At 47.3% G+C, this 22,739-nt stretch overlaps 1 protein-coding gene across 12 annotated transcripts in view; it reads right to left on the bottom strand.

Moving 5' to 3' along the window:
• The window catches only part of ARHGEF9 (Cdc42 guanine nucleotide exchange factor 9), a 193,271-nt gene that overhangs the window by 30,213 nt on the left and 140,319 nt on the right, over window positions 1-22,739 (bottom strand). For all 12 annotated transcript variants that reach the window (XM_048959999.1, XM_048960003.1, XM_048960001.1 and 9 more), the window contains 4 exons: window positions 18,080-18,259; window positions 16,085-16,317; window positions 12,197-12,326; window positions 4,469-4,600 (listed from right to left, as the gene is read on the bottom strand). In XM_048959999.1, coding sequence (XP_048815956.1) covers window positions 4,469-4,600; window positions 12,197-12,326; window positions 16,085-16,317; window positions 18,080-18,259 — 675 coding nt within the window. The remainder of the gene's footprint in view (window positions 1-4,468; window positions 4,601-12,196; window positions 12,327-16,084; window positions 16,318-18,079; window positions 18,260-22,739) is intronic.

The raw sequence follows: 22,739 nt of genomic DNA, 5'->3' as shown, positions 1-22,739 counted from the left end.
AAGCTGGAGTTTACATTGCATCTTGATTGCAAGAGACACATAAAATGTGCAAGTGAAAGCTCAATGTGTTTCATGCAGTCAGTGATCTTTTAGTGCTGCCAGAAAAGACGCAATGTGGAGCCCCATCATGGGGGACAGAAAGCACTGGTGCAGGAGCACTGTGAACCCTTTCCACTTCCCACTGTCCTTCCAGCCTAATGCCACAGCACTCGGGAGCCTGGAGGATATCCAAACTGTCACCCCAAACAGAAAAAAGGAGATGCTCATCTACTACCTAGAGCATTCCCTCACATAGCAAGATACGATTGTAATTAATAGTGTAAGGCCCAGACATGAATGACTGAAATCTCACTTTCTAGGAATGATTTCCTGGTGACATTGGGAAGTAACCAGTGCTGCCTCTGATAGTGCAATCTGAGACAGATAAATTAATCTGTGAAGCTCAGAAACCAATTTTATTTCTGAACGTTTCCCCACACAAGTTGCCTTGCAAGATGGTTGCCATATCTGGGAGCTGGCTGTCACCAGCATCTCCATGCTGCTCTAACTCATGCAACCACTGTAAGGCAGACTTAAATATACTTACAATGGCAGAGATAACATCTGTTGGACACACCTGAATGCAACTTTTCACAATTACTTATTCTGACAAATCAGGTCTCTGTCTAAGATCCCCTCAAGGTGTTTGGAACCTGTTGCCCTGGGGGCAGCAGAGCTCATGCTGGTATCTAGGGATGGGTCCAAGCTCTACCCATAGATGTGACCCATGCCATCACTGCAGTTGTATAAATCCAGTCTTATAGTTCAGTATGGTCCTGGTAATGACTGCATCAATGGTTATTCCTTTACATGCAAAGCATTGGCTAAGTAATCCCTCAGTAGCCACATGCACATTTGTCCCAGCTTCCCCTGCAGAAGCCCTGGGACAAATATCGGGGATGGGGAAGTGAGGAAGGAGGAGCCTGCCTGAGGGCAGTTCCCAACCCTTCTCACCTCTGCTGTACGGCAACAACAGGTAGCGAGGGGAACCCCAACTTGCAGAGAGCTGTGGGTGCCCACAGATCAGAAAGTCCAGACAGATGCTGAAACTTTGAAATGTTTGGAACAGATTGTTGAGCACAGTGAGTGCCAATCAGTGAGCTCCTGTCTGTTGGATGGCTGCTGGTAGTACTGCTGATCATCTGCAGGTGCATCAAACAGGGCAGGGATTGCCAGGAGCTTGGGAAGAACCACCCTGAAAGTTAGCCTCCCTTCTAGGAACATCCCAGACAGATGCTCAAAACAACGCCACAACTTCACATTTTCAGCCAATAACAGAAAGGGGAGGATTGCAAAGCCTTCAGAAAGCAAGTCAAATTCAAAGCAGAGGGGAATTTGTATGGAAGTATGTTAGTGTATAATCAACAAATATTAAGATGTTATAATTACAAAATAAAACAAGAGAGTTAGGCAAAACAGATTATAATAACAAAAAGAAAATAGACAGAAAGCTTACCTGTATCCTAGGCTCGCTTATGAAACTCCAGTGGAGTGGATCTCCAGTAGAGATCCTTCCCCAGTAGCCAGCTCTTAAAAGGGTCTGGGAGAGATGCAGCCAGGCTCCACCCCTTCCAGCAGCACAGGTGAATTGCCTTCACCTGTCTCCTGTGGCTGACTCATTGCTTGCCTCAGGTGATCAGAGGTTCAGGCCGTGATTCAGCAGTTCCCATACAGTTAACTGCTGCTGAAAGTGGATAGCTGGATACTGGAGATCCTGCCATAGCCAATAGTGGATTGCTCAGGCACAGGCTACACCAGATTGGAGCAGCAGAAAACAGCAATTCTTGGTAGCATAGGACAGAGTCCTGCTGAAACCCTCCCAGGCCATCTGCCTACATGGCTGGTGGAACAATCCCAATCCAGCACGAGCAGTGGAAACAAGGATGGCTTTTGAAAGTGTGCCTTGTCCTTAGGAAACACACACAGCAGCCAAAATGAAGCAGAGCTCCTAGCACTGACACCAACAGTGCCACCAACCCCTTGGCTTAGAGAGTAAGTGGATACCAAGCATTTTCCGCCACACAGAAACAATCTCATCATCTGCCAATATGCAGAAGATTTTCTGAGGAGGGAGATTCCTTGGGATTCTCCACAAAGTTTTGATCAGACTCAGTGATGACACAAATGTCAGCAAACACGGGTCAGGTTGGCTGTGAATTTTCTCACCACTCGTATCTGGAAGACCAGGAGCACTGTTCCATCAGCTGCTTTGGAAGCCTGTAAGGACTCCATTGCCCTGCATACAAGGCAGAGGAGCTAGCAGCTCTGGGCTAGTCTGGACTCTGAGATCTTCCAGAAACCTGCAACTTGAGCTTTTTACTGTGCCCTTCTGAACTCAAGCAAATTCAGTTCCCTGAGGGCTTGTGCAAGTGGAACACAAAAGCACATCATGAGCTATGTACCACTCACATGCTCTTGCTGTGCCTGGTGCCAGACTGTGCTGCAGATGGCCCAGAACTGTGGGGCTCTGCCCACTCCAGATGAAGCACCAGCACCACACAGCCCCTGGGCTGCCCGCACCTTGCTGTAAGTGCTGCTTCACTAATGAGGCTCCAGGATCTCACCCATGGGCACTGGCATGGAGGGCATATTGCCAGATGGCTGTGATCCATAACAGCAGAGCTCCACACAGGATCAGGACGACATAGACTAAAAATCAAACATGAGCTAACACTCCCCCGAATTCTGTCCTTGAGCAATGCTTCTTAACAACGTTCAGGATAGGGAAGTCCAGCTGTCAGCCCCTCTCCCCTCACCCCATCACTCTGGAAAACAGAACCTGCAGCTTGGAGTTGGAAGACCAGATACAGGGGGACACAGCACAGCCTGGAGTGGTCCTTGTGACCCTGAGGTCGGGCTTGTGGATAAGTTTGCAGCCCCTGCCCTTCTGCCCGAACTTGCCGTGGAACTGAGAACCCCCAGACCTGCCTCTGCTGGCTCCACTGCTGGCTCCAACCTGCTGGCTGCTTTCCTGCATATGCATCACTTGTATGATGCTGCCACATGCACAACACAAAGCAACTCTGGCATACGTAAGGGAAGAGGACAGTGACACAGGAATGCTGTTTGCATACTGATCCCAACCCTGAGCTCCCCCAGCCTGCTGAGAAATGTGGAGCACTCCCTGCTCATTCTGATGGCTGCAGACATCCCAGATCTGGTGCTCCTGGGAGCAGAGGAAGACCTGACACCCCTCCAGAGCACAGCCTGGATGCTGCCTTATGAATGGGAAATTCAGGGTCACAGCCAAAGTTTAGGAGGTCAAGATTAAAAAATTAAGCCCCGCTGCATATTTGCAGACTCACGTTGACGGTTCTCTGAGTTTGTTATTGTTGCTGTTCTGATTTTTGCTTTTTTTTTTTGTAACAGAGACAGGAGAGATGTACAAGGCACAACAACAGTGGGTGGAGGGAAGTGCAGAATCTCAGTCAACCATGACTCAGGAGAAGAAACTGCCACCCACCGAAGGCGCAGGGCAGAGCTGCATGGCACTGGGCAGCAGTGCATTGACTCAGGAGTCACCCACACCATCCCCGGCTTCCTGCAGCCACAGACACTCCCCAGGGTCTGCTTGCCATGCAGGTCTGTCAGCTCACTGAGCACACCCCAGGTGCCAGGAATGCAGCCCCAGGTGTATCTGCAGCCAGCTCAGGGAACTCCCTCTGCACAGTGCTCTGTGGAGCTGCAATGTAAATGGCCACGATGTGAGGGCTGCCATCAGGGCAGAGACCAGAGCTGTGAGCACTGTCATTTCTCTCCAAACAGGTGTGATGGTAACGAGCTGAGATCACCTGGGTGGGACTGTGGCCATTGAGTGGGGATGCTGGTGCCTGATACTCCAAAATACAGCTCATCTGTTGCTATCAGTGCTACAACACATTAGTTCTTCACTCCTTTTCTCTCACCTTCATGGTGGGTTTCATGGCAGAGATGTCCTCTATAAACCAGTACAGTAGCTACATGAAGATGAGGCTTGAAATGTATTTCTCTGAGTGACACATGCACACCCTGTTACACACCGAGCTGCCTCCTGACAGTTCTTCAGGCAGCAAGCATCATTTTAATGCAGTAATTGAGCTGCCTGCCCAAGTGCCAGGCTTCAGAGTTTGTAAAGAAATTCTAGGGCTATCTAATCCCAGATCGTATGCTGCAGCCAAAACCCAAAAGCAGAAGTGAGGCAATGAGCCAAAGCGAGGGGCATATGAGAAAAAGGCATGAAATGAACAAGGGGAGGCTGAATTTGCTACCAGCATAAAAATCCCTCTGTCACGTTATACTCACCACCCTGTAATTCAGTAGCACGAAGCACTACCCATATCCTCTTCTGCACAGACAGCAAATGGCCACCTTGTCCTAAAAACCACTTTGGATTGGAAACCCATTCCCAGCATGTCCTTAGCAGCACTGCTCACTGCCTGGATGTCCTTACCTTCTTGCAGAGAACCATCTGGTGATCAAAGAGGAAGAAAACACGCTGCTGGTTCCGTCCGTAGGGCTGGTAAATCCAGGACATCTCTCCCGTGTAGATCAGCTCTGAGCTGCGGTCCAAGATATCGTCTCCCTGGAGGGCACAGAGAATGAGGCCATGTGAACCACTGCTCCCAGCAGGACATGCTTCTCTTTGTAGGATGCAGAGAAACAATAATTAAATAAGATTTTGGTCTTTCTGCAGCTCTCAAGGCTGCCATGCCTGACTTCAGGCCAAGAACTGGAGGTGGGGGATCATCCTGGAAGAAAGGAAATTCTACAGTTCTGTGATTCTGTGAAATCAAATAAGTGTGGACAATCAACGCATGGTCATTGTGGCTCAGAGTGCAGTGAGCAAAGTAGCAGCAGAATGGGAACTCCAGGCAGCCCCATTTCCACACTGCACCCCCAGACCCAGCTCTCACCACAGTGCCCATCCCATGGGCACCCCCAGTAAAACCCCAAGCTGGGGTCCACCAGCTGGACTCCAACCTCCCCTGGGCTCCACAGCCATCTTCACAAGGATCTCTCTTTGGAAAAGCATCCCAACACAATTGAGATGCCCCTTAAGTCCCTTCAAGACGCCAGCCCAGCTCCTTGCATCATCTACCCCAGAGCTACCAACACTCCTCCCCCCATCCCCACACTTTAAGGTGATGACCACCCCCTCCTAAAGCATTCTTGTTAAGAGTTCCCCAGCCCCAAAACCCCGTCAGGCCGGCCAGCTGCCAGCATTCCCTCACCCTGTCTCAGCCTGTGGCTAACACTTGTTTTCCTCTCCCATTTTTTTTTTTAAGGATTCATGAGCAGATGGTCTTGAAAACACAGCGTATTCTCTCCCACTCTCTGAGAGAACAAATGCAGTCACCCTCCACTAATTAGGATGAGCTGGACTTTTTAAAAAGTTAATTAAAATCTATTTATTAAAAATGGGTGAATTCACCACCACCTGCCCCGTGGGCATCTCAGTGCCTCGCTCCAAACACCACAGAAGGGAGCAGGATGACTTCAACGCAAAGGTAAGGAGTGGGATGGGGGAGAAAGTGGGAGAGGATCGTTCCTTTTTTTTTTTTTTGGCTCTGAAACCGGTGCAGTTCTGGCTCTGATGCCAAACTAGAGCCAATACTATGACAAGAGCATCCCAAAATCTCAGCAAGCAGATTGTAAGGGCTCTGGGGGCACCCAGGCACACGCACTTTTCTGGTCCCACTTACAGTGAGGGTGCCAGAGCAACCAGAAGCCCTCCCCAGCCCTCACATTTCAGTGAGGATTTTGGGCTGCAGGTAAACGTGTAATGAACCTCCCAGCATTGACTGGAAGCAACTGAGTCCCTGGGACCTGTGACAACAGCTTCAGTAAGTCACTGAGGCATCATGCAGCAGCAGGGACTTTCAGGTGGTCCCAGTGAGGTGCTCATCCCCCTCTCCATCTTGCTGTGTGGCTGGCTGATTGAGGGCCCCATTGGGGCAGCCTGCCCAGCATATGGGGTCCTTCAGGCTGACCCTAGCAGTGGGACCTCCTGGGTAAGCAGCAAGACCCTGGGATGTGCCAGTTCTTCCTCTGAAGGAAATGCACGGGCTTCAGAAAGTGTGGGCTTCTCTGGTTAAATGGGAACTTATCTGAAAGATTCAAAAAGGATAGGAGCATTTCTGAGAGGGGGCAAGCCTAGGAGAGGCTCTCTGCTAAAAATAGAAGAGCAGCTTTGTCTTTTACTCCTGTGGTAGCATCTCAAGCCTGAGGACACACAGAGGGCTCTGTAAACACTTCTACTTGATTAGCTAGATCCAAACTGTGTAGTCCCTGCAAGCAATATTAAACAAAAAAAAATCAGATCCGAAATGATAGGATTTGTATTGCATTTTCTATGCTGTGAAAATAATTTTCACATACAGTCTACAGGCTGGAAGGGGATGATTTCCAGTGCTGGGTTAGCACATTTGGAAATGTCATAGTTCAGACAGTTTGGGACCAGCCCTACAGCCCTGAGCAGCAGCCCCAGCCAGTAATAAAAAGCCTCAGGCCAGCCTGGTTGGAACTGAGCATCCAGCTGCAAACAGAGGGCAGGAAAGGAAGAGGGGTCCTGTTCTGCATGCAGTCATCAGCACTCCTGCATGTGCGGGGAGCAGATGCAGGCTGGATGCACGCCCCATGCTCTGTTGAGCGCTGCAGAGTGATGCCTATGTCCTGGGGCTCATCCTGCTTCCGAGCAGAGGTCAGTGCTCCTGCTGCTATGGGAAGGCAGCAATCCCCAGCTCCCCAGCTGTGCTATAGAGACCACTCTGAGACAGGTAACCACTGTGCTATAGGCAATCACCCTGCAACAAGGAGCTAGGAGGAACCAAAGGGTTTTACTGATGTCACACAAGCAGTGCTGCTGGATGAATGCTCCTCACTGTTACTGCCGGGCACTAAATCCCCTCTCCTAGTTAACATTCAGTGAGCAGTGCTCTCTTCTGCCTGACACTGCTGTTCTTTAATTAGAGATTGACAGGCTGATTAGCACTCTGGGCTACAGAAAGATCAGAAAAAAAGGAAAGCGAGAGAAATGTTGTCTTTTTCATCAGGCTCCTTTTTTGATACCTTCTGTTGCTGGGAAAAAAAAAAATAAAGGAGGAAAAGAAAAAAGCAGAAGGATCTGTTTCAGTCCCTGTTGTGATTTTTCCCTGGGAGGATTTCTCATCAGGCTGTCCTCACTTTGAAAATAGCATGTTGGTTGCATGCATCTTTTTTTTTTCCATGTCATTCTTGGATTCAATAACATAATATTAGGCCGGAGCCAACTATTATGTATTACGTAATTAAGGGCACTGAGTCTTGATTTAAAGCACCAGTAAATATTGAGAATGAGAAGAGATTTAAAAGGACAGTTTTCATTATATTTCGCAATTACACATCCTTTACCCTTCATGTAAATTTAATACTCAAGCAATCTGCCAAAGTGGCAACCCACGGGAATCTCGGGTAGCAATATCTAGAAATCTGCATAAACCAAAGTAATCTGCTTAAATAGCAGGCTCAGGCTAATCGAGGCCGGGAGCAAGGCTCTGCTCTGCACCAAACACCCCACTGCTGCCTTGGGACGGCTGATCCCTCCCAGGGATGGCAGCCATGGGAAGCAGACTGGCCACAGCTTCCTGCTCCAAGCAGAGCCGGCTGATGGGAGCAGCACCACAGTTTGCCAAAGCACACATCTGCTTCCCATCAGCATGGCAGCTGTGGCAGGCACTCAGTGAGCAAGGGTGCACTCACGGCTGCAGCGGGCACTGCAGACGCAGCCCAAGCAAATGGCAAGGTTGTAAATCACTGAATGGTTGGGTTGGAAGGAACCTCAAAGTGCATCCAGTCCCAACCCCTGCTGTGGGCTGGCTGCCCCCACCAGCTCAGGCTGCCAGGTCCCATCCAATGTGGCCTTGGGCACCTCCAAGCCTGGGACACCCAGCCTTGGACAGCACTGCCACGACTTCATTGCCTCCTGAGTAAAGAATTTCCTCCTCACATCTAGCTTGCATCTCCCCTCTTAGTTTTAAACCATTCCCCTTTGTCTTGCCATGGTCTGACAATGTAAAACATAACTATCCACCTTTTCTTTAAGCTCCCTCTGGAGCAGCCCTGCACCATGCCATCGCCACAGCAGCTCTGCAGCACGTGGTGGGCTGGCACAGGCTGGAGGAGGGCAGCGTGCTCTCTGCAGGCTGTGCGGTCCCAAGCAGAGCAGACAGAGGAAGGCAGTGCCACTCCTGCCACCACATCCTGCTTCTTAGGCACCTGTATAAGCAGCACTGCCCAAACTGGGGCTGCAAGGATGTAGAAAAAATGATGGGCTTTGAAGAACTCTTCTCTTTGGAGTGCCATTGTATACACATTGCTGGCTAACCTTTGAGAGCTGTAGCCCAGGACAGGCTCAGTCCGGCACAGTCAGACCTGGCACGCTGCTCCGAGCCCAATGCAGCTAACTGCATGCCAGCACTGCCTGCTGCCTTCACACATCCCTACTCTGACCTGAGGGCACTGCACCACCAGGGAGGGGATGGCACCAAGTGAAGGGAAATAGAGGCATCAGGAAGCACTTCATAACCACAAGAGCTCTCGGGCACTGAAAGGTCTCAGCAGGAGGTGGTAGAAGCACCATATTCCACACCATTAACAACCAAAAGAACAAAAGGCCCTAGAGTATTCCATGTAGGCAGGGCAGCACCTCTCTAAGTTGGTCAATGCATTGGAAATCCAAAACAAAAAAGTGAGTCACACAAGGCAACAGTCCAATGCGGATTTGCTGGTCAAGATCACACTCCTACAAATTACACAGGAACACATTTCAAAGGGACTGGGGATTGCTTCTAATTTACAACAGTCAGTGAGATCAGAATCTTCCCTCCTGATTTTGCTCAGTCACTCCATGTACGAAGCCAACAGTGATTCCTCAGGCTTGGCACCCTGGTGCTGCAGCACCCACCAGCTGCCCTGCAGTGGGGCTGCCCTTCTCAGTGCCATTTGCAATGCACATCAGGAGCCCCCACTTACGTGGCAGTCTGAAAACAAGCCCTGACTTTGGCAGCTGAAGAAATTCCACAGTTTTCTATTGCTGACCCTGAAATTCACCTTCATAGGGCCATGCAGAAAATCTTAAGCGATTAAAAATGACTCCTGAAACACACAGGCACAACTCCAGGGGATGCAATAAAACCCCTCCTGCTCAGATGAGCCAGGACATACCCCCTGCTTTTTCTATTTGCTTTGGGATCAACAATACGTATGCAATCCCAACAACAGTCTCTCCTTGTGACAACAGGAGTACAAACACTTCGTAAACAAAAACGGTTTAAGTATCCGCTCACTAAATATTTGCTTGGTTCAGATTTTTTCTTCTCTTTTAAAACTCTTTTTCCAACATCTTATCACAAAACACGGGAAGATTCAGAAATTAAAAAGCTATTTTGAATCAGAGCATCAACACTGTCAGAACAGAGACGTTAAGGAAAAACAGAGACATTTTTTCCAAAGGAGGGAATTCAGCATTCAAACCACTTCACTCTTGGTTGCTGCTGGAATAATTCACTGAGTGCAAAATAAAGTAGTGATTAGGGATTATCTCTGTCTTGTGCACTGGATACATTTCTGGTGGGGGAGAGAAAATAAATGCTGCCCGTTATTCTCCTTGCTCCTACTTTGTACCTGTGGTTGTTCCTACTTCTCTGTACTCGGGGTTTGGTTTCTTTTCTTTTGTCCCAAGCAAGACTCAGCTGTCCCCAGATCTACGCTCCACTGCTCGCTTGCACTGCCGCGCCAGCTGGAGAGATCAGGAAGCCACTGGGACACACAAGGGGATGGGAAGGGAGTGCTTCTGAGTACTGAGGGTAATTAGAGGAGGATTAGGGTCACGGGAAGATGGAAGGGTAACCGCTGCGGGTTCCTGCCTCTGTTTCAGTGAGAGTTTAACTGGGTGAGCACTTCCAGAAGCTCAAAGTTGACATCGGGTCACCCTCTCTCAGCTGGCTGTTCTCCTCCAAAGAACTGGGAGTCACATTCTGCTCTCCAATCCAGATAAGCAGTGCACACTCCCCATGGACTGGAAGAGAGTGGGGAGATATACCAGGAAAGCCCTCTCCCAATCCCTGACAGCCCACCTGTATGGGAAGAGGGCTGGAAGCCCTGCAAGCTGGCAAGGAAATCCAGCTCTGATGGCCTGGGAGAGGCTGAGATCAGTGCATGGGGTTTTGGAGGTCAGCAGCCCAGGAATGCTGTGCATACAGAGCAACTGTACAGATCAAGGACACATCTGAGCACTTGGCACTGCTTTTGATTTCTCCTGCTCTCTTCCTGAATTATGCTATAGTCACTTCTGTGTATTTTGGGTTTGTTTGTGTGCATCCTCTTGGCCATTATGTGGGCATTTGTGCAGTGGGGTCTGATGGTTCAGAGGTTACTTCAGAGGAAAGAATCAAGCAAAGTCCTCTGCAGCATTTAGATCTCATCCTCTAGTGTTCCCATCCAAAACATAGTATAAGAATGGCAAGAATGGTGTTTCTCTTTGAATGAAGGCAGTAGCTTTATTCCTGCTGGATCTCCGAATGGGCAACAGCAGTTCTGTTGTATTAGGAGAAGCTGAAGGATGGTGCTGCAACATTGTGTTTAAAATCTGGAAAAGCAGTCAAAAAGCCCTTGGAAAAATGATTTGGCAAGATCCTGAGAATAGGACAGAGATAAAGAATAGGTATGGCTAAGTAGGAGTGAATTATCAAGGATATAGCTAAATAAAAATGAATTATCAACTGAGCCAATGGAAGAGAAGAAACTGCTGTTTCACAGATCCTATGTGGAGGTCACCTTGGCTTTCCACTTGCATATAAATATTCACTGACTTGGAATTGATCCATCCTTAATCTAGATTTATTTACAGTGAGGGTCATGGCATTTCTTACAAATGACACACTTCAGCTCATCGCACTGAATATACTGCAGGCTGAAGATACATCTGATGGTCCTGTGCCTCCGCGAGAGCAATTTCCTAATGCTGAAAATGAGCCTGGGTGTCAGTATCAAGGAACTTTCTGCACAGCAAACAACAATAAAACAATCAAGCAAATCATCTGTATTCTCTGCTCTCACCGCCTGTCAAAATGTAAGAACCAGCTATGATTGCTGCACTTACATGCTTTATCAAGAGATCCAGGGCTGAATCTAACCTTTATTATACCAACAAAACTAATTCAGTCAAGGAAGATACACAATCAGAAGGAGAAATGCATCTGCATTTCTCTTTCTCTATTCCCTGCCTTCCTAGATCATTTCCCAACAAACAAACAATGTGACTTCCCCATATGCTGTAATTGACAGTGTGATCCCAATGATTTGAATGTAAAGTTATTCCAAACCTTTGTGACTGTAGGAAAGAAAGAAAACCATTCTATCACTTGCTGAATACACGGATCAATGATTTAAAACAGAGGTGATTTACAAACAAGCTCATCTTTGCTCTGCTTAGAAATCCAACTCACAGGTTACATTTATACAAGGATTCAAAAAGTCCAAGGATGAGGAAAAAAAAGAACAAATGCTTTGTTTGGATTTGCCTTTTCAAGCACATGGCAGAATGCAGCAGAGCTAGTGAGGAATCCCTCTGCTGACTGCCTTGCTCGTACTTTGCAGCGTGTTCATTATACTGCAACTACTCATTGACTTGGCTCAGAAATATCTTTAAGAGGATACTCATTTTAAATGTGCAGACAGTATCTATAACTTCAGCTTAATGTCTTGGCTTCTAATCATAAGACCAGCTTTTGCCATTTTTTTTTTAACTGTCACAGCTTCTAGGCCTTTTTGATACTGCTTTCCCTACTTCTTCCCCAGCCACAAAGCACAGAGTGAGAACGCACTGAGTTTGATCCTAATCTCTCTTACTGCCAGAACAACAGCACTTCATTCATAGAAGTTACTCCGGATTTGTGTCTATGAAATAGGAACTGGACCCGAGATTTTCTTCAAAATACCATTAATGTTTTAAATCTTAAGTCCCATCTCCAAAGCATGCATATACATTTCCTCTGCCCCCAGGTTAATCCCAGTTCTGAAGTCCTCTCCAACGCACACCCAGATCAGGCTGTGTGAAATGAGCTGCGTGGCATAGGATAATTCCAGCAGCTGCAGGACCGGCCCCCATCCGGGTTTATAGCCCCTAACGCAGGTTCCGTACCTCCCAGTCCAGAACGGACGCCTGCCACTGAGCTATCTTGTCAATGTTCTCCAGTCTCCGCTTGCGCTCATTGATCTGCAGAGTCACGTTCCTCATGACGGCGAGAGCAGCAGCCACATACCTGTAGTCACTGTGGAACACAGCAGAGAAGCCCGTGAAATGGAGCTCGATGTGCGGTGGAAGCATCTAGCAGTCTTACTGTTGGCTGCATAACTCACCACCATCCTTCGAGCAAGAAATGGAGGTAGGATTTGCCACTTGTTACTACGGTGCTGTGTTTTTGCATTGGCAACATCTTTCTGGATCACTGAAAAAGGGCAACTAGGTTGCAAACAAAGCAGCATGAGAGGAGACATGAAGGCAGAAGCTTCCCAATGGCTTGCATCTGGAAGCCCACTGAGAGAAACCTGGCCTCTGCCAACTCAATCTGCAGCAGCTGTGGATGTCATTCTTTAAAGTCTTAAGGTGCTCACTAAAGAGCATCCTAAGAGAAAGTCTGACCATTTTGATCAGCTCTGTCCTTGGGCTTGGATTTTTATGTTTTTAGGATGAACATTTGAAAATATGTTTTGCTTAGACAAATTGGAGCCCCTTCTAGGCCAGAAGGTAACTCCAAGAGAGCCACAGAGCACTATCCAGTGGCATTCGCTCACACTGCTGGCTTCAGGTGAGCAAATCAAAGCCATTCTCTCTTTTTCCTGGACGTGCCTGTGAGCATAATAACACAGAGTGCAAATAGCTTCCCACCAGGGCCAGCAAAGATGATGATCAGTCTTTTCAAAAAGTGATGCTGAAATCAATGCTATTGATTTCCTCCCTGTGCCTTCTTTTCCACTCCAGGGAACCTTAATGTTCATTTCAATCGGAAAGACAGACAAGGCCAGCTGCCGTAACGCCACCATCATTTATTATTAACTTAAGGGCTGATATTGACTGCTGACTAATGAGAAAAACTGTGATCTTAGGCAGCTGTGAGGGGAATGGCTTTATTGATTATTGCTAAAGAATTGCACTGGTGACAGCTAAAATAGGGGTGAGTGCTGTGAATTAGAGAAAAGCTTTAGATTCATTTCCTTATTTGATCCAAACAGGATAAACACTAAGAAACAAGCACAGTACACCATACAGTGGAATATTATCTGCTATTTTGCCACCCTTTTCTGGATGAAATCTTGAGAACAATTTTTATTCAATTCTTATGTTGAAATTCCAGCTGGGGTTAAAAAAATCCTACAAAATCCCAAGCATCAGGGCTGGTCCTTCGGCAAAGTGAAGGAGGATAGAGGATGGGCTGCCTGACATACACATCCCAATGCACAACAAAGGATCTGTTGCACCTTCCCTTCTGTGGCCATCTCTAAGAAGCAAAAGCCTGTCTGCACAAGGGAGAAACCAAGCTATGCCATTGAGACACACTACTCCTGTCTTCAAAACAGCCATGAGCTCTTGCAGGAAAAAAAGGTCAGTCACTATGGACAGAAAGGCACTGTAGCAATAGGGAAAGGTGCAGGGTATGGAGCAGGTCATTAATGATCTCTGTACAGAAAAGAGAGGTTGGTTTTAGTGCACCCATTTAGCAGAGTGTCCGTCACATACTGTGCTCACACTCTCCTAATCCCAGCTCCAATCTGCAGCCAGAGCGCTCAGGACACCAGCAAGCTGCACTTAGGATCTTCATACATTTACTTCATATTAAGCTGGTGCAAACCTTTAGGAGGTGAACAGATGTGGCTTTGTGAAAAATTCAAATGAACCAGGCTCGAAACAATGAGCAATTGAAGGGAGCCAGGCTTTGAAAACACCCCCATGCCTGCCTCTGTGCCCAGTGGCCATTGCCAATCAAGCTGGGTTTTATCTTGGTTATGCTAATTCACTAATTCTAATGTTCTATTTGAGGAGAAAACTCCGTGCATGTTTTTTCACTCAGTAGTGAAGAAAGATTCATGCCTGAACTTTTTGGGCTCCTAGCCCACATCTGTGGCAGAGCTGGCAAAACTTAGAAGAAAAAATAACAGAAGCAAAGCATTTGGACAGTGAATTAATAATAGGGCAGCACTGACTATAACATTAAGGAAAATAAATAGTTTGTTGATTACTTTGGGAATGCAGTGACCTCTTTCCAGGGGTCAACCAGGGTGCAATTCCAGACTCATGCTATTTGAGGGAGAGTGTTCAGGCTGCTGATCACTGCACTGCTGCCCTGAGCTGGCACAGGGTGCTCTACAAGCACTGTATTAGTGAATAACAGGCAGCAGAGAAAAAGAATGAAATATCCCATTCTCATATGAACCTAAGATTTGTTTTCATAGGGACTCCCAGTCCTTTCTCAGTTTTGCCTTACTGTGTAAATTGCTCAACGGCATAAGGGAGGTCTGGGACATGAGCTGGGCTGCCAGGAGGACTGGTTGCTCCCAGGCTGTTTGAATGCTTGAATCAGAGGAGTGAGACCACAAGGGAGTGTGGGGTAACCCACCGTATTTCTGTGTCTTAAAGCCATCCACTGTGAGTGGGGCATGCCCACACTAACCAGAGCACAGCATGGGGCTGATACAGGGCCCTCGGTCTGAAGGAACCAACAGTTGCTTAACCACAGGGAAGGTCTGAGTCTCACAGAAAGTGACTATAGCCGATAGCTTAGCAACATGCTGGTTTTAAAACATCCCAAAGGAACGTACTCAAAGTAGTTCACCCTTGTGTAACCTCCCTGTCCACATCCTCTTTGGTATCAACACCGAACAACTCAGAGAGGGTCATTTTAAATACAGAGCTCTCCTCTCTGGGGGTGCTTATGTGAAGCCACACAGTGGGGCTGCTCTGCACTGTGAAGCCACACAACTAAGTTCACGCTGTAAGTACTGTAGGTACATCACATGGCTGCTGAGCAAAACAAGCCACAACATCTGGGATCCTCAAGCTAGTTTCTGATACCCTAACATTCCCATGAGTCCACTCCAAGTTTGACTTGGTCTGGTAAAGAGAGGAAAAAGAGAGATTGGATCTGGAGCCAAATGCATGTCCAAATAGGTGATTATCAGCCAAGCGTTCAGCAGGTAGGAAGCAATGGAACTAGTGAACCTGGCCAGAGCAAATCAATGCATCCCTTTCCTTGTGTCACCTGTCTGTGCACTTCCAAGGCTGATTGTGGGGAAAAACAAAAAAAAAATTGAACTCTTGCAGAAGTTTCTGAAATCTCTGTAGTCTATTTTTTCTCTCAAACTACTTCATTTTAAATAGGTTTTAGAAAGAAGGAATACTGGCAAGGTGGGGGAATATCTGTTCCCAGAGGGCTTTATTCTTCTTTCACCTATCACAACTGACACCATAGGTACTACTCTTGATTTATGCTAGGGCAGGTATTCAGGTTGATAGCCCTCATTGCAAACAAAAGAGATCCTTAAAATTTGGAGGAAGAAATCAGACTGCCAGATGCTTGTTTGATCCTAAAAAGCCAATGACAAAACCAGAGACGGAAGCAGGCTGAAAAGCAGAACAGTTCTGAATTCTCCCAAAATCTAAGCGTACTCAGGTTGGAGTTGTGGATCCCAGCCCTACACCTACTATGTTGGGGTCCTCTCTAGGACAAATAAATGAGCCTTTCTGACCACTGAGTGCTAATTAAATAATTTTTCTAGTGTAACTGGTAGCATCATAAAGTACATCCAAGGGTAATTAGTTCACATGTCTGATTACAAGAGAGATGAGCTTGGCTCCACTGAGAATCAATGCTTTGAGAAGCTTTCTAACTATCAGCTGAACCTTTGGCCTGCTTCAATTTATACAAGATGTCATGAAGAGCTGGACAGAAAAAAACCCAACCCCTGTGTGTGTGCAGAGTCCATGTAAAGAAGCACTGAGCAAAACCCCTGTGTAAGAAGAGCACTCCCATACCTGTGATCCTGTGCAGTGTACTTGAGAAGCTCTGCGAGCTGCAGGGGGTATTTGCAGATCTTCTGCACTGGTGTCAGTAGGAAACCATCTATGGCAATATCAATCATCTGCTGCAACAGACGACACGCTTCGAAGAAATGCTGGTACCTGCTATCTTTCATCAGCTTGGAAAGCTCCATGCACGCATCCAAATGATTATTACAGTACTCTGAATAGATCCAGAAGCCATCTTGCTGTGAAAGGCAGGAGGCAAGGGACCACACGTCAGTCAATCACCAACATTATGACTAAAGAAAAAGTGATACTCCTGTAGGAGAAGGAAGGGCTGATCCTGAATTCTTTCCCTGCTCAGAGGTTGCTCTGGGGTGAGGGGAGGAGAGAGGGTCCTTTGTATGACACACTGCCAAGGTCTCTGCAAGCAGCAGGTGTGTTAAATCAAACCCCTGTGCAGTGCTGGGGGTGTTCTCAATTTCGAATTGAGTGGAGTAATTTTCCCTGTGGAAGGTAAAGGTAGAACCAAGCCACAGCTCTGGCCTTCAGTAGTACAAGACACTCTTGCTTTTTGTAGAGCTCTTTACCTGAAGGATCATGAAGCACCTGACAAGTGCTTGGGATCTGGGTAGTTCTGAACACCTCTGTACCAACAGCGATCCCCATGAACCAACCACTGTGTGGAGTTCCCTATGCTCAGAGGTTCAGAAAGCACCAAAGATTGGAAAAACAAACAAACAAACAAGAAGCCCACTTGCACACTCACATGCATGCCCAGCCACCCCTTGCTGGCTTTCAGCCTCCTTGGAAATGAAGACAAGAAGTGTCAGATATCGCTCTGAATAGCGGCAGTAGCTTTTACTACTGTTACTATAAATGAATTGACAGCACAGCCTCAGGACATGAAGTTTTAGCTACTGATTCTCACTAAGATTTCTCCCATCTTTTTTGCACAAGGGTGCAACATGCTGCTGCTGTGGAAGCGAACAGCAGAGATTGCAGGCTCTGATAAAAGTGAGCAACGTTACTGTTGTAATGCAATTTCTCAAAAATAAACTTGCCTTTTAATTGGAAGTGCAGTGATGCTTAAGAGATACCAGAAGTCTTTTTAGGGACGCCCTGCTGAAGTTTCATGAATTCCTATAGGAAATGTCCCTAATACGTGAACAGTCACCAGTTCAGCCCTGATGTAAGTAACACAGTACAGCCCTGGGTCGCAGCACCTCACGTGTACGCTCTGATACAGCTTTTCAGTCTCTCTAAAAAAAAGCCTAAAGCTGCAGCACTGTAATTTCCTTGACATTTCCTGACATTATACAGCACTGGCCCATCTAACAGCTCCTGCAGCACGTGGCTTACATAACAGCATGACGGGCAGGGCCAAATCTCCAGGACTGCAACGTCAGCTAAAATATCCTCTGGTGCACACTTAGCGTGAGCTGCCACCTTGCCCCTGGCCCAGCCATCCTGCTGAGGAACACACTGAAGCTTCACAGGTTTTTTCAGCCCTTGTAAATGCATCTCAGTGCCATGAATGAGCATCCTGGCCATTTGTACTCCTCTACTTTTCAATGTAATGCACAACTAGGGCTTCCTGTTACTCCTCTGGTCTTTCTTACCTATTCCAACCGCCTGGTCATCCCTGATCTGATTGGGATGGCTTGTGAAGGGTTTAAGTCATATTTTGAAGAGAAAAAAAAGGATGAAGATGATGTGAGGGACACTGCGCCTACGCAATATGAGAGTGGATATGGAAGCATGCTGATTCAAATGCAGTGGGGGGGTTGTCCAACTATGTGCTTCTCTTGGTGTCCTCCCTGCATCTGTACCTCACAAAGTGGATACAGTAGCTATGGAGTAGCCTGTGGTGTATCACTACTATAACTAGAGCAGAAGAAAACTAATGGATGGCAGTTAGATGCTGTGTGGTTCCTGCCTTCTGACTTTTTCTACACCCCCAAAAACAACCCCAGCTCCTCAAATAAAATTACCAAATGAACTTACGTGTTCAAGGAAACATGGTCCGATCTCACTGAGATGGGGATCCTCGTTGTTGTACTGTTTCTCCAAGTCCCGGACAAAACCCATCTGAAATCTGTAGATATCTTCAATGTTCCCAAAGATGATCTTCAGCTGTTCATCACTGAACATATCCCTTCTCTTCCGGCACTGCTTCAAGTAACCCTGTAGGAAGTAGGACAGAGCAATCCATAAAATCATCCAACCACAGAGGCTGTTTCCAGACTTTACTTGATTCTCTATCAATTCCTCTCTACATTTAAACACACAATAGGCAAAACATGCCTGGAAATGCCATAAGCCATTTTCTGACATACGACATCTCATTTGCAACATTTGGCACTTGCAGCCATGGTTCTCACCGCAACCCAGAGCAGACCTCAGCACCGTCCTTGCTCAGGACATGCCAGTGTGTACCAGGCTTCCCAGCCTGCGTCAGAGGATGCTGGCATGGTGTGGAAGGCACAGAGGAGAAGCAGTGCTGGCTTCTGCCTCAACATCCTTCAGCATTTAGTATAAATCGCTTTTCCAAACGGAAAGTTCTCCAGAGATCTCAGCCAGCACAGCCTAAAACTGCTCTGTCCCCACTGTGCTGCAGAGAATGGTAAATGGAGCTGATGATCCAAAGAGGTGTGTTACCCATCCCTTCAAAACCCACTGCCCTGCAATATCCACTATCACAGGCAGCTCCTACAAACATTGCCCTTCTCACATCCTCTTCAGCAGCACGTGGCAATACGCAGAAAGCCATGAGGGGCTCTCAGCCCCCTGTCTACTCTGATTTATCTTTCTGGCCACAGTAATCAGGACAAGGAAGTTGTCAGTCGTGCTGAGAAATACTCTGTCAACGTGTGGTAGCATGCCCTTGCTCTGGGAGGAGGCTATGGACAGTGTATCCACCCAGAGGGACTTCAGGACCAAGCAAAATGCTGAAGACAAATGGCCTTCCCTCACTTGGCAGGCAACACATCCCCACGTTGTTTCCCTCTCTGAGACAAAAGTAGGGGGGCTGCAGTGCTGTGAGCACCACGCAGCACCGAGGCAATGCAGGAGCTGGGGTGGGCGTTCCTGCTGGCCCCAGCCCGAGCAGCACGAGGCACTGCTCAATGCCATCTAGAGGAAAGCAGCGTCATTTTAATTTTTGTTTCTTTTATCCTTCAAGAGATTATCCCAAATATGTTATTCCATACAGCGCAAAACAGGCAGAAATTCTGCCCTGTTTTCTCAGCTGTCACTTTTTATTGCTTTTCTTGCTTTGTGTCCTGGACTGTACAAACATCAGACTCTCCCACTGAGTCTACAACTGTGCAAGATAAATGGAGAAGGAGAAAGGAACAACAGGGATGCAGAGTTTAAGGAAATTCTCCAAAATAACAGGGAATCTGCAGCAGAGCTGGCAACAGTTCAGATCTGCTGCATCCTGGTCCAGTGCCAGAACAAAATGCTCCTTATTACTTAGTCTTCATTTGTCCATGGTGCTCAGTGGTGCTGAGCCTAACTTTAGCTGGGCATCATACATTGCTCTGAAGACTTCCCAATCTAAAAAGATAGAGTGGATCAATATTCTATTAAAAAGTGTAACACACTGAGCTCTGCCTGCCTCCCTGCTTTGCTGAGCCTGCCTTGCCTACGAACTTGCCATCCTGGTTTCAGCTGAATCATGATGACTTCAAACACGCTTGCCTGAAGCATATGTGGTCCAGGGGATGCAGTGACACACAGAGGCTTGGGATGCCTGAGCTGAATTTCTGACCCTGAACTGATCCATGCGACATTGAGCAAATCACTTCACCCCCCTGCACTTTGCCTGTCTGCATGATTTAGACTAGAAACCTTGCTAGGCCAAATAGCAAATGCTACACTGGCCTTTTTGGGATTGTGGCCTCTTGGTTGAAAAGAAAATAATACAGGGGTCATCGTGTGATGACTTTCCCTATGTTTATTATATAGGGAGAGAAAAAAAAATGAAGGGGAAAAAAATGCCAACAGCTCCAGTTGGTTGGCTATATTTGGGAGCTCTAGATGCTTAGTCACACAGACGAAGTGCCAGCTGGTGACACGCAGCTGCTGGTCCATAATGCAAGCTACTGGAACGCTATAATAAAGTGTCCTTCAGCCTCACCATGTGGTTCTGGGAGGGAGAACTTCAAACTGCAGAATGATAAATGCAACTTCGGCCGAGCTGGCGAAGAACCAGCCTCTGCAATGTCCAGCTCAGCTAGAAGGATGCCGTTACCCTGAACATGCCTGCTTTTACAGCCAGGAAGTTTGGGTTATGGAGTACCTTCCCCATTTACTAAATCTAGGTCTCTCTTCTTCTAGCAGCTCCTTGATGACTCATTTCCCTGGGTTTCCCTGTCTCATTTTTCAAGGCCAGGAGGAATGAGAGCACGCTGGTTCCCATGCTGCAGGACAGCTGAATGGCAAATGACATTTCAAACTATCAAAGAATAATGCAGAATATTTTCCGTGCTCCTTTTCATGCTTACCTGCTTATCTCAGAACAGCTACAAAAAACAACAATAATGCATGCACCTGCCCACGAAGCCAGAGACTTCCTTTTGGCCCTGGCTGCAGTGCTAGCAGTGCTGAACAGCTGCTGCAAGGCATTTGTGTCAGCACCTTTGCCCTGCTGCACGCTGTGGGCTGCCTGCAAGCCAGGCTCCCCTCATGCACACGCTGCTCTGTGAAATTAGTCCACAGATTATTTATACGAACATCTTTCAGCCCTGGGGTTGCTATTGGCTGCAGCTTCTGTCTTGAAAATCCCCTCTCCTCTTGCTGCTGGTTCATCTCTTTGCCCAAGTCATGCGCTCCAGAGAAGCTGAAGCAGCACATTTCTGCACAGGCACCTATAAAACCATGGGGAGAGTAGCTGCATGCATGCAGCTCCCAACCTTATCCTCTACCCAGCCTGTGCATGTGATGTTTGGTTTTCAATAAAGGGAAGGCTGAAGACCTTCAGATATAACATGCAGCATGCACCACGAAGGATGCTGTATATTTTTTCCAGTAAATTTACTTTTGTTACATAAAACAATGTCATCTTCCTTCTGCTCATTCCATCAAGTTTGCTCAGAAAAGGGATAGCTGACTGATGAGCAGATGTTGGAGTGTGTTTTGCTCAATGAATACCTAAAAATAGCTGTCCAACTGTCTCCCTTTAAAGTACATTTCCATGTAGTCCCTGAGGTATGGGCCAAAGTTAGAAAGTATTTGCAGGAGGTTAAGTGCTAAGTTTTCTTCACCCCAAAGTGGGTTTAGAGACAGTCAAGAGAGGTGGACAATCCATCTGTCCTTCCTATCCTGCTGAGGGCGAGGGGAGCACTTGCAGCAAGAATGAGGAGGAGATGACAGCTGCTGCGGGCTGTGAGTTCAAAGGCAGCTATGGTAATATTCTGCTTTTCCTCCAGCTCTGAGCCAGTCTAGGGGAGACAGTGTCCTGTAGACTGCCCTCACTTTGGACAAGCACTATCTGATCTATCAAAATACCACTCACTAGCGCAGTGCTCACATATCCAGGTGAGCATCACGCCCATACATGCAAACCCAAGAGTAACCCAAGAACAAAGCAGAGGCTGTTTGAATGAAAAAGGCACACTAGAGCTGTGCTTGCTTCCAGGCGGTCAGGACTCTGAAGCAGTAGGCAACAAAGTACTGCACATCAGGCACAGAGCGTGCACCACTCTGGCTGCACTCCTTCCCATTGGCACCATGGATTGCCCAGGAACCACTGACAATGTACAACAAAATCCATCAGGAACACAAGCTGGTTCCTCAGAAGGACACAGAAGGAGCCAGATCCAAAGGAGAAAAACAAGAGTGCACAAGCAAGCAGCAAAACGCAGCTGCAAGTCACATACTGGGGAATACATGTATGTATGTATGTATGTCCTAATTAATCTACTCAACTTTCTACAGAACCACCCTCCACTCTGCTAGCCATAGATGAGAAACTGGCCAGCCATACAGAAATGCCAGCAGTCCCCCAGACGTGGTCCTCTAGAGGTGCACTACAGCACAACCAAAAGGGTTTTAAGCTGCTCATGTCCGAGGCAGCACAGAAAAGCAGTCCTTCTACTTCTCTGAGAATGAGTCAGCCTAATGCCACCTGGACCATGCAAAAGCTTCTCCCATCAGCTCTGCACAACAGACTCGACTCCACGTGCTGAGATGCACTGCCATTCAGCACTCAGAGCTGTCCTGGCACCAAAGCAAATCTTAGATGGGATCCAGCCAGCATTATTAAAAAATGAATTCAGAGTGATATGACTTGGGAGAGAGCAAAAATGCAGCAGTGGAAGTTGGCTGGTGTTTTTCCCCCTCCTGTCCCTTGGTGCTCACTGCTCCCATCGAGCTGCCTGCTGTCCCAGTACCTTGGCTGCTCTGTTGGTGTCACCCCCAGTAGGGATGTACCCCGTGCCTTCCCAGGCTCAGAGCCCCAGTGCAGCAGCTAGCTGCTGCTACCCATTATAAAAGCTTAGTTTTCAGTAGCTGATTATTTTTCTAAGCTTTAACTGCCAAGCCTCAAATTCCTATTGCTGGATATTTCCCTAAGGCTGGATTCTTTTTTCTTCTTTTCCCCTTGGTGATATTAAAGAATAACAATCCATCTGCACCAGACAATGCAGCCCAGAGAAAGCTC

This window comes from Lagopus muta, chromosome 13, assembly GCF_023343835.1.
Source record: "Lagopus muta isolate bLagMut1 chromosome 13, bLagMut1 primary, whole genome shotgun sequence".
Classification (NCBI taxonomy): Eukaryota; Metazoa; Chordata; class Aves; order Galliformes; family Phasianidae; genus Lagopus; species Lagopus muta.
This window is presented reverse-complemented; position numbering and strand designations above follow the sequence as displayed.